The sequence below is a fragment of the Ahaetulla prasina genome, chromosome 13 (genome assembly GCF_028640845.1).
Source record: "Ahaetulla prasina isolate Xishuangbanna chromosome 13, ASM2864084v1, whole genome shotgun sequence".
Taxonomy (NCBI): domain Eukaryota; kingdom Metazoa; phylum Chordata; class Lepidosauria; order Squamata; family Colubridae; genus Ahaetulla; species Ahaetulla prasina.
Genome location: NC_080551.1, coordinates 924,448 through 943,047, shown reverse-complemented (window position 1 = coordinate 943,047; position 18,600 = coordinate 924,448). Strand labels below are relative to the sequence as shown.

Sequence of the window (18,600 nt, the reverse complement as noted above, 5' to 3'; positions counted from 1 at the left end):
GCAGAAGAAACGAATGGAATTAGAAGAGGAAATAAAAAAAAGAGCAATTACTTGTTTCCAACCCAGGAGATAAGAAAGTAAAAGAAATTATAAACATCTTACGAGGGCGGTTTAATATGTTGATGGCTGACCAGGTGGCAACTAACTTACAATATGCTAAGCATAATACATTTTGTAATGCTAATAAACCAGGCAGGTGGCTAGCATATGTAATAAGGAAAAAACAGAAATCACGTATTATTGCAAAGATAAAATACAAAGGTAAAGAAGTATTCCAACAGAATATGATTAAAAAGGCTTTTTTAGAATTTTATACGAAGTTATATGCTAGTGACTCAATTCAAGGTATAGATATAGATAGATATTTACAGGAAGAAAATATTTGTGAACTTACAGTGGAACAAAGGGAAGGACTGAACCAACCTATAATCTCTGAAGAAATTATACTAGCAATTAAACAGTTAAAAATGGGTAAAGCCCCAGGAACAGATGGATTAACAGCTGTTTATTATAAAAATTTACAGTCCGAAATGGTAGAACCGCTCAAGGATTTATTTAACAAAATCCAATTTGGAGGAAATGTGCCTCCATTTTGGAGATCTGCCTTTATTTCACTGATACCAAAGGAAGATTAAGATTGTAGCAAACCAGAAAACTATAGACCAATATCGCTTCTGAATACTGATTATAAGATTTTTGCTAAAATACTAGCAAATAGACTAATGGTAGTTATGAGACAAATGATTCATAATGATCAAGGATTTATAGAAGGGAGACAAATGAGATATAATGTAAGACAGATTATAAATGTACTGGAATATTTGGATAGAAACAACCAGGTCCCAGCAGCGCTCTTTTTCTTGGATGCTGAGAAGGCATTTGATTGATTGAATTGGCAATTTTTATTTAAAATATTAGAAAAGATGCAATTTGGGGAACATTTTATACAAGCAATTAGAGCAATATATCAGAGACAAACAGCACAAATAATAGTTAATGGTAGTTTAACAGAAGCTTTTAGAATTGAAAAGGGGACAAAGCAGGGATGCCCTTTGTCCCCATTATTGTTTATTTTAATTTTATAAATTTTATTGAATAAAATACGCAGGTCAAGTAAAATAAAGGGAATTAAAATTAGACATCAAGATTACAGGTTAAGAGCATTTGCAGATGACCTGGTTGTTAGTTTATCTCAACCAACACAATCGGTTACATATATGATGGATATAATTAGTCAATATGGGAAGGTATCTGGATTTAAAGTAAATCAATATAAGACAAAGATAATAACTAAAAATATGACTATAGACCAAAAGGAAGAATTAGAAAGAGTAACGGGATTTGAAATAGTGAAAAAGGTTAAATATATATTACAACCTCAAACATGAAATTATATAAAAATAATTATGAGGTGTTATGGCAAAAAGTGCTGAAGGAAATGGAGAATTGGAAAAAGTTACAACTATCATTCTGCCGGACTGCCGCTGCTGCGAGCCGCCGATCGAGAGCGGCTGGAAACGCCCGCTACCTACAGAGCCTCCACGCCAGACCCGGGGCTGCCGCTGCCGTGAGCGGCACGACTGCCGAGACTGCCGCTGATGCGAGCCGCCGATTGAAAGCGGCTTTGGACGCCCGCTGCCGCCAGAGCCACCGCGCCAGACCCAGGACTGCCGCTGCCACTGCCGTGAGTTGCACCGCTGCCATTGCCGCCCTCCGCCATCGCCCTCCCTCACCACTTCTAATTTTGTAAGCCCAGCAGCATTTGCATCAACTCAAAAAACTAGAATTAAAAGGATTAAAAACCACCTATCCCCCATAGGACTGCTGCAGGACCCTGGTGAGTTCCTAGGAGACTCCAGTCTCCCAGCCTCTACTGACTTTTTGAAACTCCCGCCATTATGGCCACCCTTAAAGAAGCTTCTTCAACCACCCAATCTCTCCATTTTAAATTTCCCGCCAAATCTCACTGTTACCATAGTAACTCTCCATTACCATAGCAATTGCCAAATTGATTACCATTTAAAGTTAAAGAGAGAGACATAAAATTAAAGATACTTGATTAAGTGACAGATACTTAATCATTACTAAAATTGGAAAGAGTGTGAAATAAAACAAAGGAATAAGAAATATTATCATCATGCCAGCCAGAAAATCCAATGCTGATAAAATCTTAGAAACAAGATTAATAACTATTGAACAAAACTTAGATAAAAGATTACAAGCTATTGAACAAAATCTAGAAAAAAGAATACAAAATATTGAACAAAACTTAGAAAAAAAATTTTTAACAGTTATTGAACAAAGTTTCACAAACTTGATAAAACAAATTTCAACACTAAAAAATGAAAACTCAAATGATCTAAATCTCTTCCAAACTCATCTATCATCACAAAATACACAACCTAATGCACAACCTACAACTCTACCCAGTCAACAAATTAATACAACACAACCTAAGCAACAAATAACTACAAACCCAACTAATCAGAGATGCAATGGAGTCAAAAAATAAATAATGCAATATTATTTGGACTTGAAAACACTAACGAACCAGATATCAATAAGATTCACAACATCATTGGAAATTATAACGCATCAACCATATTCCCAAATGAAATAATTGCTGTCTCCAGAGATGGACCAGAATATAAAAACAGTGATGGGTCAACAGCACCAAGATTTTGTAGGGTCACATGCATAAACAAGGACTGTAAACGTAAATTTATTTATACTATGAACTCAATTGCTAAAACCAACCCTACCTACAGTAAACTTAGATCACGCCCTGATCTATCCTTTCTACAACGGATACATTCTCGTGAACTTCGCACAGAACTTAAAAGAAGACAAGACAATGGCGAATCCAACCTATACATCGACTACCGTGCCGATTGCATAAAAAATAAAACCTACAATCATAAAGTCACCTCCAAACCATCCGTCACCCATAACAATCAACCAGCCATCCCAGTGTTCAATCAAGCACCCATCACCCTACCACCCATTCAACCAACCATCTTACCAGCCATCCAAGCAGCCATCCAAGCAGCCATCCAAGCAGCCATCCAATCAGCCATCCAAACAGCCATCCAAACAGCCACCCAACCAGCCACCCAAACAACCATCCATCCAAACAACCAAACTACCATCCAACCATCTATGCAACCATATGTTGTATACAACCCCCAACCTACATCCAAAACTAGGTATGCACGCCCCTTACCTCTTCAACACCAATCACTTCAGATCTCAAATGCAAATTGATAAATGCAAGAAGCATAGTCAACAAATTACCTGAACTTATCCTCTTATTAATAAGTGGCACATTCGATATCATTTTTGTTTGTGAAACATGGCTGAACTCATCCCTTCCTGACTCCATTATCTCAAACAAAGAATATCAAGTTCATCGATCAGATCGTGAAAACCGAAGAGGTGGTGGAGTGGCTATCTTTTACAAAAAGTCACTGAATCTAAAAAATATCCAAGTAGCACACAAACTCTCTCTTCCTGAAACTATTGTATGCGACCTATCACTTGACATTATTCTTCGATTCTTACTATGCTACAGAGCCCCTGACTATGACATTACCCATGCAAATATGCTAACCTCAATGCTAACATGGGCTACCTCTTGCCCATATCCTCTCATCTTCCTGGGTGACCTAAATCTACCTCTCATTAACTGGACAACTAATGAATGTTCAACTGACCCAATCCATACTACACTATACAATGCTGTTACAAACCTAGGTCTTGAACAACTTGTAACTAACAATACAAGACTCAACAACTGCCTTGATCTCATCTTCTGCAACAATTCAAACTCAATTTATGGACTAGAAATTAAAGAACCTTTTTCCAACAGTGACCACTGCATGATTGATTTTCGTCTCAATATACGTCCATACTTAAATCGTCATAACAACAGTACTCCCAACTACAACTTCAAAAAAGCCAATTACGACCTTATAAACAACGATCTTTCATTTCTGGACTGGCAAAATTTGTTTGCAACCTGCATATCTGCTGAAGACCACTATAGAGTCTTCCTACTTGAAATCAATAGAGTCATCAAACTATATGTACCATAAACGACTACCATGATCAAGAAAAACAAACTACCCATATCAATAAAAAAGCTTCAATCAAAAAAAAATCCCTCTGGAAAAGAAACAAAAAAGGCTATGTTACAAATTTCAAAAACCGCTACAGAAACATATGCAACCAAATAACTGAATGCACAAATTACCACACCAAGCAAGAAGAGAATCTTCTGCGCACAAATTCCAATCGTGCCTTTTATAATTTTGTTAACAATAAACTTAATGACTCTAGATCCATCCCACCACTAAAAGATTCTAACAACAAAGTTCCTGCCGCAATTTTTTTTGTTGGGAATTATTACGGACTGTACAGTAATTGAGACTAAATTGATTTTAAATCTAATAACAGCAGCAAGATTACTAATAGGACAATATTGGAAGAAAAAAGAAGTACCTACAATAGAAGAATGGATATTGAAAGTTGCCAATTTGGCTGAGATGGCGAAGATATCAGCCTTTTTGAAAGACAATACGCAAGAAAGATACTTAAAGGAATGGAAAAAATGGATTGACTATATTCAATGTAGATATCAGACTAAGAGTTATCAGACTGTTTTTGAATGATTATGATGTATTATTTTGATTGTTTTGGGGAAGTTAGGAATTGATGATTGTAGGGGTATAATTAAGTTGGGACGAAATTTTTTAGCATATGTTTGTTTTATTTTAACTATACCTTGTGCTCGTTCCGGAAGTCGGGCGAGGGGGTTGTGAAGGGAGGGGGAGGGGAGGGGGGGAAAGGGGGAAAATTTTCTGTAAAACTTTTTGAATAAAAAAAAAAAAGATTCTAACAACAAAGAATGCAATGACGAAACAGTTAAAGCAGGGGTGTCCAAACTTTTTTGAGTGAGGGCCAAATACAGAAAAATAAGCAAAGGCCCGGGCCACGGGGATGGGCGTGGCTTATTTTGGGGTGTGGCTTGGTGGTCATGTGACTGGTGGGCGTGGCTAACTGCTCATGTGACTGAGTGGATGTGGCTATGGGCATAGAAACTACTCAGAGGGCTAAAAAAAGTAATTTTTGACCAGTCCTCACACTTATGACCATCCTCACATTTATGCCCATTGCAGCATTTTTAACAACCATATCACTCATTTCACAACTGCTTCTCTTCACCACGGTTACAAGATAGGGTGCAAAATGTAAAGATAGTTATGCGTGTGAGGACCAGTCAAAGTGTGAGAACCTGTCAGAAATCACTTTTTCAGCCGTCTGGGTAGTCCCTATGCACAGTTTAGGCTTAAGTATACTATATGTGAGTTATATATATGTGCATGTGTATCTCTATGTTTGTGTGTGTGTGTGTGTGTGTGTGTGTTGATTTTTAATGTAATATTTTTAAATATAATTATTCAGAAAGGCATGCGGCTGGACAACAAACAGTATATAAGCCTAGTAAATTCATGTGTGGCCGGGCCACACACAAAAGTGACATATTGACACATGATTACTGTGTGTATTTCTAACTCACCTATAATGTGAAGAACATTGCTCTCAGTGGGAGCAGTGATGCTGTCCTTTGGATTGAAGGCGAACTCGGCCTCGGGATGCTCCGGGGACAGAAGCAAAAGCGGCAGCTCAGCTGCCCCAAGGGAAGGAGGACCCGGAGAAGAGCCCGGCCGGCAGCCCGCACCTGATCGGCCTCCCAGGAGCTACGGCCGGGGTGCCCGTCAGCGAGCTCAGCTCCCACAGCCAGCCCGGCCTCGCATTGGCAGGGCCCCTTTCCAGCAGCTGGTGGGCAGCGGGCGTCAGGGGCGGCAGGGCCTCAAAAGCAGTAGGGCCGCCCAGGCCTTGAGTCAGCTGGCGTCCTCCGGCCCTTGAAGCAGCAGTGGGCGGCGGCCTCCGTGGCCCTCGTCTCTAGGCGGAGGCAGGTGGCAGTCAGTGGCTCCCAGGCGATCCCTCAGTCTCTTCCCCACTCCCGCCTCCCGCCTGACTCACCAGCCTGGGCCGCCTCCCACCTGGCCCGGCCTCCGGCGGGACTTGGCGGAACCACCAGCGGCTCTCCGTCCGCCTCCGCCGCCTCTTCCTCCCGGGCAGCCGAGGGGCACCGCCTCGCTTCAGTCCGCACTCCGGGGGGACGGGGGATGGGGCGGTGGCGGGGGCAGCGCCTGTGCCTATCCCGCGCGCCGCTTCCCCCCGCCGCCGGCCCAGCGGATCCCGCCACCGAAATTCATCCTCAGAGTCGCCCATTTTGGCGGCGCAGCTACGCCCGGGGTGCCCGTCAACGAGCTCAGCTCCCACAGCCAGCCCGGCCTCGCATTAGCCAGGGCCCCTTTCCAGCAGCTGGTGGGCAGCGGGCGTCGGGCGGCCGGGGCCTCAAAAGCAGTAGGGCCGCCCGGACCTTGAGTCATGACTGGCGTCCTCCGGCCCTTGAAGCAGCAGCGGGCGGCGGCCTCCGTGGCCCGCCGTCTCTAGGCGGAGGCAGGTGGCAGTCAGTGGCTCCCAGGCGGCGATCCCTCAGCCTCTTCCCCACTCCCGCCTCCCGCCTGACTCACCAGCCCTGGGCGCCTCCCGCCTGGCCCGGCCTCCAGCGGAACTTGGCGGAACCACCAGCGGCTCTCCGTCCGCCTCCGCTGCCTCTTCCTCCCGGGCAGCCGAGGCACCGCCTCGCTTCAGTCCGCACTCCGGGGGCGGGGGCGGCGGCGGGAGCAGCGCCTGTGCCTATCCAGCGCCGCTTCCCCGCCGCCGCCCAGCGGATCCCGCCACCGAAATTCATCCTCAGAGTCGCCCATTTTGGCGGGCGCAGCTACGCAGGCGCCACCTTTCCGTTGCTCGAGCTCCCCTGCTGCTCGGCGGCTGAACTGCCCCAACCCTCTTTGCAACAGCCCGCGCGGGGCGGAAGAGTCACGTGCAGAAACAGGAGCCATCTCGATTTTTATTACATATTTTACCCGAGACGTTGCGCAACCTTCTATTGCACCAGGCCACCCCACCTGGGAAGCCGGGCAGAATGGTGAAGGCGGCGGGCCATATTCAATTATATTTTCAGAATTTGCTGCGGGCCAATAAAAACTAACCATTTTCTTTGGCTCAGTTTTTGTTAACTCCGATAACACATATCCGACTTTCCACAAACATACCAGCAATGATTATGATGACTTAACTCATATAGATTTCACAGAAGACAACGTTGGAAAAGCTCTTCACAACTTAAAACCATCGCTATCTATTGGACCCGATGGACTGCGCGTATACGTCTTAAAAAAACTTTCCATTACTATAGCAGAACCCCTAAGTATTATCTTTGAAAAAGCTTTCACTACCAGTTCTCTTCCCAAACTTTGGTCACTAGCCACAGTCATCCCTATCTTCAAAAAAGGAGACCCCAGCTTAGTCGAAAGCTACAGACCGATCTCCCTTTGCTGTGTCACCTGCAAAGTCATGGAATCTATCATCAACCAATCCATTACCTCATACTTAGAAACAAACAACCTACTCTCCAACAAACAATTTGGTTTCAGAAAAAAATTATCATGTAACTTACAACTTCTCCACTGCAAAAACATATGGACTTCAAATCTTGATCAAGGCAAATCAATAGATGCAATCTACATAGACTTCTGCAAAGCTTTTGTCTCAGTAGTACGCTAAACTTCTCCTAAAACTAATATCCTATGGCATCTCAGGACCCCTCCACAAATGGATATCTGCTTTTCTGTCTAACAGACAACAAGTGGTCAAAATTGGCAATGCTCTATCAAATCCTGTTCCTGTCAAGAGTGGCGTTCCTCAAGGCAGCGTTCTTGGACCAACACTCTTTATACTATACATTAATGATCTTTGTGACCATATCTCAAGTAATTGTGTTCTCTTTGCTGATGATGTCAAACTATTTAACATCACAGACAATACTTCTATCATTCAAAACGACCTTGATCATCTAACCTTGGTCTAAAATTGGCAGCTCAAATTTCAACCAGCAAATGCTCAGTCTTACATATAGGAAAAAGAACCCAAAACTAAGTACATACTAGATGGACATTACCTTACAGATGACCCCATCCCGTTAAAGACCTTGGAGTTTTCATGTCAAATGATCTAAGTGCCAAAGCCCACTGCAATTACATAGCAAAAAGCTCTAAGAGTTGTAAACCTAATCTTGCGTAGTTTCTTTTCCAAAACACCACACTATTAACCAGAGCATATAAAACATTTGCTAGACCAATTCTAGAATACAGCTCACCTGTTTGGAACCCTCACCACATCTCTGACATCAATACAATTGAGCGTGTCCAGAAATATTTTACAAGAAGAGTTCTCCATTCCTCTGAAAACAATAGAATACCTTATCCCACCAGACTTGAAATCCTAGGCTTAGAAAACTTGGAACTCCGTCGCCTTCGACAAGACCTAAGCTTAACTCACAGAATCATCTATTGTAATGTCTTTCCGGTTAAAGACTACTTCAGCTTTAATTGCAATAATACTAGAGCAACTAATAGATTTAAACTTAATGTCAACCGCTTTAATCTAGATTGCAGAAAATATGACTTCTGTAACAGAATCATCAGTGCTTGGAATACTTTACCTGACTCTGTGGTCTCTTCCCATAATCCTAAAAGCTTTATCCAAAAACTTTCTACTATTGACCTCACCCCATTCCTAAGAGGACCATAAGGGGCGTGCATAAGCGCACAAACATGCCTACCGTTCCTGTCCTATTGTTTTTCTTTTCTTTTTTCTATATATATATGCTTATACCTCCTTATATTTACTCATATATGTTTATATACTATATAATCTTTTGTATGATTCCTACATATATTGTTCTGACAAAATAAATAAATAAATAAATAAATAAATAAATAAATAAATCATTGCTGGGAAGAATAGCAGTAATAAAAATGAACATTTTGCCTAGGTTCTTATTTTTGTTTCAAATGATACCTATACTTAAAAAAGATGCAAATTTGCAGGAATGGCAAAAAGGGATTAATAAATTCATTTGGATGGGTAAGAAACCAAGATTGAAGCTAAAAATAATACAGGATACATGTGAAAGAGGGGGTCTTAAAATGCCTAATTTAAGACTATATTATGAAGCAGCTACCCTGTCAATAATCAGTGATTGGATTAACCTAACAGAAGAAAGAATATGGAAGGTCACGATCTTTTATATGGCTGGCATGCTTATTTATTATATGATAAAAAAGTGGACAGGATTTTTAAAAGCCATGTACTTAGAAGTGCTTTCTTGCGGGTTTGGAAAAGGTACCAATATAAATAAACTATAAAATTCCCATATGGGCAATCCCTAGACATGCAATAAAGAATATAAATATAGAACAAAAACAGGAGGTGGTTACCTATAAAGAGCTCCTTTTTATGCAGGAGGATAAATTACAATTGAAACCTTTAAATATAATGAGAAGAAAGCATAAATTATACCTGGTTTCAATATGGACAGCTGCACGCTAGATGGAGAGACCAAAAAATTGGTATTATGCAACATGAGGAAAATTTGGTAAAGCAAATTAGGGATCAAAGTCAATCGCATATTAAAAGGTTATATAATGCGTTGATAGAAATAGATTCAGAAACGGAATTAGTTAAGGACTGTATGATAAAATGGGCACAAAATATTCAACAACCTATAATGATGGAAACTTGGGAAACAATACGGGTTAGAAATGTTAAATTTACGCAAGCTCAAAACTTGAGAGAAAATTTTTAGAAAATGTTTTATAGATGGCATTTAGATCCAAAAAAATTGATGTGTATGTATCTGAATTTGCAAGCTAAATGTTGGAGATGTGATTGTGACGATGCTACTGATGATCATATATGGTGGACTTGTAAAAAAATCAAAGCATTTTGGATAAAAATTTGGTGGATTATGAAATAAAAAAATCTTTTCTCTAAAACAAAAAACAGCCAATCTTTTACTCCCCCTCCCCGTGAATAACCTACTCAGGTGTCTGGTTCTCTCACAAGGTACACAGTGTTTGAATCAACTCATCTTACAGTTTCTTCAAGCTATCGCTTACTTCCAAGGTGTGTTGATTATATTTTGTGCAAAGAAAGTTGTATCCTTCTTCTCTAAAGATAATATGCCCTGCAGAACCAAAGGCAGCCCCAGCTGAGATGGCTTAAGCACACTAAGGAGAGCATGATTTCCTCAGGCGGCCATTGACTGTCCTCCCAAGGGAGAGCTTGGCAGTCCCTGAGCCATGTTTGGAGTCTCCAAGCATCTTTGGCGTCTCTGGACACGTGCTCGCCCAGGTTGGCATCTGCCCAAGGGGTGGGTTCTCCTCCCTGTTCTCCTGGAAGACTTCCGCTGGCCTGGCCAGAGCCCTTCAGGGGAGAAGCCCTCCCCTCAACTCCCTTCCAGCGGGGAAGCAGCAGGTTAGGTCTCCTTCTGGCAGTGCAACCTGCCTTGCAGCCTGGGGGGCTTGGAGCCGCTCCATCCCACTTTTTTCTAGCTTACCAAGAAGTAGGTTGTGGTTTACTTTGTCGAATGCCTTGCTAAAGTCCAAGTCTATTATGTCCACAGCATTTCAATGGTCTACTAATTCAGTCACTATGTCAAAGAATGAAATCAGATTGGTTTGGCATGATCTGTTTTTAACAAATCCATGCTGACTTCTAGTTAATACTTTACTCATTTCTAGATGTTCGCAGATCTGTTTTTTGATTATCTTTTTCAGTATCTTCCCGGGTATTGATATTAGGCTGATCGGTCTGTAGTTTCCTGGGTCTGGTTTTTCTTTTCTTTTTTCTTTTTTAAAGATGGGAACCACAGGATGTTTTGCTGTATCTCAGCTCACCCATCCAAAACGCCAGCATGTCATTTCAATAAAGCACAGGAGAAGTGACACAGAAAATAAATGTTTATTGATATATAGTGTAAAAGGGAGACTAGAAATACATAAATACCTCCCAGAGATAAGAGAATGATAATGATAATACTTTTAAGTATTAGTACATCAAAACCAGGCAATTATTGTCAGTTATTCAAGTTGACGAGAAGAAGAGCACTTGGTGAATTGGTTAATCTAAGCCTTCCAGAAAAGCAACACAAGAGGCATTCTCTGAAAGACATTTTAAGCCCACCCAATCTATGCACAGGTTAACCTTCCCTATTTCCTTTCCTCCGTTTACAATCAGCTGTAATTCCTGTCACTTCAGAAAAATGGCAATAGAGCCTGCAGTCATTGTAATCCAACACACCCTAGTTCCCTGTGCCTGGAAGGACATCTTTGCAAGTAGGCAAAAGGCAGGAATGCCCAGTTATCTGCAACTCTGGAAATCCAGGCCTTTGTGTTTGATCAGCACTGTGGAGGGTAGAATCAGCTGTCAGTTTGTTGAAGCAGCACCACAGCCAATTTCCAACTGAGATGCTCGTGGCAAGAGTGACTCTTGCCAATCAAGGAGCCATCTTCTGAAGTCCATCAGGGCAACATCCAGTCTTAGCACACAAGTACCTCCAACAGGCACAATGTGGCTTTGCAATTATTCAAGATCATGCTCAACTTCAGACGCTTAACATAAGTAACTGGCATTTTTGAAGCAATCTGCTTTTAATATTTCCATGTAAAAAGGTTGGTTTTTTTCCCCCAGAAACCCAAAACTCCATATATCTGCTTTTGGAACTATTCCAAAGTTACTTAAAAAGCAACACCAAACTTTCCAGTCCTTTTATGTTTATTTCTAAAACACGTAGCATCTATGCCAAATTAATTTTCTCACCAAAAGGCTTTTCCTGCATAAATAATATCCTTTATAGTGGATTATTATACATAATTTACAAAATACTCTATTTTAGGATGCTATTAATCACCTCAGCATAAAATCAAAGAATTTGAGTGATTGGGGTCCATTGTTTGAATCCAACTGGCACAAGCTAAGGCACAGACCTCATAGCAGGAGCAGTGTTTCCCCAGAGGAAGGGGTCTTTCTGGGAGCCCCTTTCAGCAGTTCCCCACTCCAAGTTGAATGGACCCACAGCTGACAGCCATGGCCACCATTTCATCGAATATACATAAGAATACAATTAAGTTCCCTGGGTAATTGAACAGGCATGCTTGCTGCTCTAGGAAGACTGACGTCCCTTCCTAGTAAGCCACAGATCTGGAAAGGACAAACTGGTCTTCAGCCCTTGACCTGCCTCCAACTCGTGGCTGCAAAGTGGGGTCCAGCACTACAGCCAAGCCCACTACAAGAGGCACAGGTATCCTTTCATTTCTGCATTTTTTAAAAAAAAACCACTTTTTTTAAATTTTCCCAACTACTTTAGTTGTGAATTAGTTTATCTGTAAAAAGTCAATTTCTTCTTTTTTAAAAAAGTAATGAATGATCAAACACAAATCTTAGGCTACTGTATTTCAAGGTTTCATAACAGCTTTTCATTTTTATCTACCCCAGTCCTGCTGTCCTTAAAACTACAAGTAAATCAACACTCTGTGAAAAACGATCTTATAAAAAGCAAAATATTATCCGATGTATTTTTCTCTCATGAAAACAGCAATAAAAAAGGCACTATTATTTTTAGCTAGTCTTCAAAGAGGCAGCTTGGCCAGCCAAGCCACCGTGGAACACAGGGGGAGCCTGGAGGCCAGTCCCAGGAGGATACTTGCAGTCTGGTCCAGCCCCCACCCCAGAAGACGCAGGATTCCCACTTCTCTGAGCTCCCTGGCTCAGGACTTGACATCTACAAGGAGGGGGAGGGGAGATGTCTGGGTAGGGCAGGATTAGCATTCTTTTAGGGCTGTCAATCCGACATTCAGGAGAACTTCACTTTAGTCATCATTTTGACTACCTATAAATAAAAAGTTCTATTTTTTGAATCACGAGTGATCTTTTCATTTTTGTTTAAAAATGGGTTTGTGTAAATATTTTTCCATATTCCTGCTACAAGCAGCTGGGGGGCGGGGTTTACCAACTTCTAAGCATTAAGAAGGTGGCAAAGTTGCCTGCAGCCTGAGGAGCCAGCCAGAGCCTCAATTCCCCTAGCAAATCAGTCCCTGCCGCATGCGGATGATCTGGAGCAAGGCTGCCTGCACATCTTCATCCATATGACCCTGCAAAATTAAAAGGAGATCTTTAAATGATACCTGGTTAAATGAATCAATTGAAAATAGCAGCCTGAACATTCCAGGATTTCAAATTGAACGATCAGACAGGATTCCAGAAACATCTGGTAAAAAGGAAGGAGGAGGCTTATGCCTATATATTAATTCAACCTGGTGTCAAGATTTTAACATAATTTACAAATTCTGTGACAACAATTTAGAGACTCTAATTATCAACTGCAAACCTTACTATTTGCCTCGTGAATTTTCCTCATTTCTTCTAAATGCTGTTTATGCCCCACAACAAGCCTGTGTAAACAAGGCATTACGAACTCTAGCTGACCAAATCATGGAGGCTGAAGCCAAACACCCTGATTCACTGGCCATTGTTTTGGGAGATCTAAACAAGGCAAACTTAAGGAAAGAACTACCAAAATACTTTCAGCATGTCAATTGTCCCACCAGAGGCAAGAATACTCTAGACCACTGCTACACAACACTAAAAGATGCCTATCGGTCTTTACCACGTGCAGCTGTAGGACACTCTGATCATTGCATGATTCACCTTGTACCTGCTTACAGGCAAAGACTTAAAGCCATAAAACCAATAATTAAATCAGTGAAAACCTGGACGGAGGAATCAGAATTAAAGCTACAGGCATGTTTTGACTGCACTGATTGGAATATTTTAAAGATCCCTCTGCAGACCTGGATGAACTCACAGATACTGTAACATCATATGTCAGCTTCTGTGAAGACCTATGTGTACCTACAAGGAACTTGCGAATACACAGTAACAACAAACCTTGGTTTACACCTAAACTTAAGCAGCTACGACATTCCAAAGAGGAAGCCTACAGAAAAGGTGATAAAATGCTGTACAATCAGGCCAGAAATGCACTAACAAGGGAGATAAGAGCAGCAAAAAGAAGCTACTCTGAAAAGCTAAAGAATCAATTTTCAGCAAATGAACCAGCAAACATGTGGAAAACTCTTAAAAATATCACCGGCTATGGCAAACCTCCTTCCCAGGCTGAAGGTAATCAACAACTGGCAGATGACCTGAATGAGTTTTACTGCAGGTTTGAAAGGAAACTACAGCCACCTATCTCCACAACCCCCATCTCAGACACACCAACAACAGCCAAGCCTCCTACAACTGACCCCATTTCATTGGGTTCACAACCCCTAGTGATCACAGAAAAGGAAGTGCAGGACCTATTTCACAGACAAAAGCCAGGAAAAGCTCCAGGCCCAGACAAGATAACTCCTTCTTGCTTAAAAGTCTGTGCTGACCAATTGGCCCCCATCTTCACCCATATTTTCAATAAATCACTAGAGATGTGTTATGTTCCTTCTTGCTTCAAATGCTCTACCATCATCCCAGTGCCGAAGAAGCCCACCATCAAGGAACTGAATGACTACATACCAGTTGCTTTAACATCTGTCGTCATGAAAACCTTTGAAAGGCTTGTGCTTTCCTACCTGAAAACCATCACAGATCCGCTGTTAGACCCCTTGCAATTTGCATACCGAGCAAATAGATCAACAGATGATGCTGTTAATATGGCTCTGGACTACATCCTACAACATCTTGAGTCTCCAAAGACCTATGCAAGGGTCCTTTTTGTAGACTTTAGTTCAGCATTCAATACCATCATTCCAGACACTCTCCTAACTAAGCTAAACCAGCTACAGGTACCGGAACAGGCTTGTAAGTGGATCACAAGCTTCCTAACAAACAGGAAGCAGCAGGTGAAGCTAAGCAAGATCACATCAAATACCTGTACAATTAGCACAGGGGCCCTCTCCCCACTTCTCTTCTCTCTGTATACCAATGACTGCATCTCCAATGATCCATCAGTTAAGCTACTGAAGTTCGCAGATGACACAACAGTGATTGGTCTCATTCGAGACAATGACGAATCCGCATATAGACGAGAGGTCAAACGACTAGCCTTGTGGTGCAACCAAAACAATCTGGAACTGAACACACTCAAAACCGTAGAAATGGTGGTAGACTTTAGGAAAAACCCTTCCATACTTCCACCTCTCACAATACTTGACAACACAGTATCAACAGTAGAAACCTTCAAATTTCTGGGTTCTATCATATCGCAAGATCTCAAATGGACAGCTAACATCAAAAACATCATTAAAAAAGGACAACAAAGAATGTTCTTTCTGCGCCAACTCAGTAAGCTCAAACTGCCCAAGGAGCTGCTGATCCAATTCTACAGAGGAATTATTGAGTCTGTCATTTGCACCTCTATAACTGTCTGGTTCGGTTCTGCAACCCAACAAGAAAAACACAGACTTCAGAGGATAATTAGAACTGCAGAAAAAATAATTGCTACCAACTTGCCTTCCATTGAGGACCTGTATACTGCACGAATCAAGAAGAGGGCCGTGAAAATATTTGCAGATCCCTCGCATCCTGGACATAAACTGTTTCAACTCCTACCCTCAAAATGACACTATAGAGCACTGCACACCAGAACAACTAGACACAAGAACAGTTTTTTCCCGAAGGCCATCACTCTGCTAAACAAATAATTCCCTCAACACTGTCAGACTATTTACTGAATCTGCACTACTATTAATCGTTTCATAGTTCCCATCACCAATCTCTTTCCACTTATGACTGTATGACTATAACTTGTTGCTGGCAATCCTTATGATTTATATTGATATATTGATCATCAATTGTGTTGTAAATGTTGTACCTTGATGAACGTATCTTTTCTTTTATGTACACTGAGAGCATATGCACCAAGACAAATTCCTTGTGTGTCCAATCACACTTGGCCAATAAAAAATTCTATTCTATTCTATTCTAAAAAAGGAAACTGCTAAACATTTAAGACCAGTCCACTCTTGTTCTGAAGTTGGATTGCTTGGATAAGTCTCCTTAAAGGAGGCAGCAGTCACACATGAGAGCAATTGTCCCAGAAGAAGTCACCCAGGCCAAGCAACACCCCCCCACCCCCCACCCCCCCAAAGTCCCTGCAAGGTCACGCACCTGAACAGCACTAAGAAGGTGTGTCCGGTATATTGAGATGACTTCTTGGTGCTGCCTCTCAGCATCCTAAAGCAAAGGAATCTTCCATTAATTTTCTCCCTGAAATGATCAAACTGATGGGCTTCACGCTCGTTGAGGAGAGGCGAGATGTTACACAAGGGACTGATGCTTCTGACACCCCTAGAAATTCCTCCTGAGATTTTAATCCACTGCCCACAGTGAGGAACACTCCTTGGTGCTCTCTGAGCTTGCTTGTTTTCTTGCAGAGTAAAATATTTTATTTTTTTATTTATTTGATTTTTATACCGCCCTTCTCCCGAAGGACTCAGGGCGGTGTACAGGCAGCAGTAAAAAATAACAATACAATGTACAATTTAAAATAGAAATTAAGAAACTTATTATAATTAGCCTAGCATTTTAAAAATTTATAAAACTAAACCCCATTTAAAATAAATAACAAATTTAAAATCAATTAAATTTAAAATTTATAAAAATTAAAAAATTAAAAAAATTTAAAAAATTATTGGTGTATACCAGGAAAAAAATCATATTTAAAAGGAAAAGATTTAAAAAACTGGTGGGCTCCAGAAGAAGAGCCTTCTAAGAACATCTTCCCTCCCTCCCTCCCTTCCTCCTGGTGTTTTCTAAGAGCCTTAAGACCTGGCTGTGCCAGACGGCTTGGGGATCCAATGGAGGAGCTTCATACTGGAGGAAGTTGTTGAATTGAAACTTAATCCCACCTCCCCACCCCGTGTGTCTGGCCCTGCTCTTTCCCATCTAATGTTAATGGTTGTATTTGTTAATGATTTTATCCACTGTGTTCTATGATTGTTGATTTTTTAATTTTTTTATGCTGTAAGCCACTCAAAGTTGTTGATTATAAGATCGGTGGCAAATAAATTTGATGGACAGACAAACAAGACAGCCAGTCAGCCAGTCAAGGAACCCTTGGTGCCCTCTGAACTTGGCTGTTTGCTTGCAAACTAGCAGTGCACTGATGGGATCTAGTCCGGTCATGAAATGCCAAGGAACAATCAACGTCAGAGAGGACTCACAGCTCCACCTAAGCTACTGTGACGTCTCCCTTGGATGGCTCCTCTGACTCTTCCTTGGAGGCCAGCTCAAGGGAGGATGAGCTCATTCCTGGCACATCAGAAACTGGGTTAATTAATGACTGAACTGTCAGCCAAAAAAGATTTACAGGCAGCGTCGGCTGGGACAGCTTGCAGGTCAATGAGGAGGAGCTACCTTCCATGGTGGATCCAAGAGCACGCAAGACAGAGGAAAGACAAGAGCAATAGAGATCTACCAATTACTCAGGAGAAGGCTCTTGCCTGTCTTGATGGATTGCACCAGAAAGCTATTTATCACAGCAGGCAGAGGGAAGCAGTGTGTTTATGGCTGTGTGTTCCTTGTGCTTCCTGCTTGACTTTGTGCCTTGGAGACTCTGAATGTAGCTCACCAAGTTAGCTCTTGTGGATGTATTTCAGTTTGGTCTGGTGGAGTTAAGTTTGTTTGGTGGACTTATTTGTTGGAGCAACTTTCCACTGTTTTATGGACTATTGGTCATTGTTTTGTGGACTAACCTTGGCTTGCTTGTGGCTGAATTAATTTAGGACAGTTCTAAGGCTGGGTGAAGGGAACTGCTGGGGAACATTAATAAACTCTCTACAACCACACTTTTGTGTGTGTGTGACTGAGAGGGGCAGCACAGCAATATATATTGTCTTTTATAGGAAATAAGGGTGAACGGAAGGGAGGGGGCCATGCACTCACAGACAGCATTCCGGTTTCTTCTGCAGATGTGCAGAGTTGCAAGTCATGCAAGGACTGAGAGATTATTTTCCCACCATATCTAAGCCTGGCACCCGTAGCCCCCTGCAATGGGTCCTCGTGTCCCAGATCCCTACTTACAGCCAGCTGCTGCTGCAGAGTCTTCACCTGGTTCCGGAGCACTTCCATCTGTGGATTTTGCCTTTTTGCAGGAATGTTGTGGGTAAGCTGTGAGAGGCCATTAAGAGCCTGTTTGAGCCGTTCCACATCATTGAGAAGCTCCGTTATCTTCAAGAGAGATATTGATAAAATTCCCATGAAAAGAACAGAAAAGCCCTGCCCTCCTATCACCCCCAGCCCACAAATAAGGAGAAAAAATACAACCCAATCGCTGGGATTTGGGCACGTTCAGAGGGCTGGCTCCATTTTTACATGGAATTCTTGCATAACATAAAAAGGCAGTTAGTAGGAAACAACTGCAGATATCTCCACCCTGAGCAGCTCTTGTCAGCTACATCAACAGCTTTGGAATGATTATCCGCTAGACCACCAAACCCAACTGCAGAAGGAAGAAGGAAAGGAGGCCACCCAACTCCAGGGAGACTTCAGGTCAGAAAAACAAACTCCTGAGAGTTTTAAGATGATGTTATTTTTTATTAAATGGGAATGCTGTGATAATGCAATGTC

The 18,600-nt window shown here is 41.8% G+C and overlaps 1 protein-coding gene across 5 annotated transcripts in view; it reads right to left on the bottom strand.

Moving 5' to 3' along the window:
• Nucleotides 1–10,922: 10,922 nt before the first annotated feature.
• The window catches only part of UACA (uveal autoantigen with coiled-coil domains and ankyrin repeats), a 64,496-nt gene continuing 56,818 nt past the window's right edge, over nt 10,923–18,600 (bottom strand). For 4 of the 5 annotated variants that reach the window (XM_058156143.1, XM_058156144.1, XM_058156148.1 and 1 more), the window contains exons 17-19: nt 18,055–18,201; nt 16,141–16,206; nt 10,923–13,127 (exon numbers count right to left, since the gene is read on the bottom strand). In XM_058156143.1, the coding sequence (XP_058012126.1) occupies nt 13,056–13,127; nt 16,141–16,206; nt 18,055–18,201 (285 nt within the window). In that variant the 3' untranslated portion in view covers nt 10,923–13,055. The remainder of the gene's footprint in view (nt 13,128–16,140; nt 16,207–18,054; nt 18,202–18,600) is intronic. The other variant, XM_058156146.1, reaches the window with a different exon arrangement.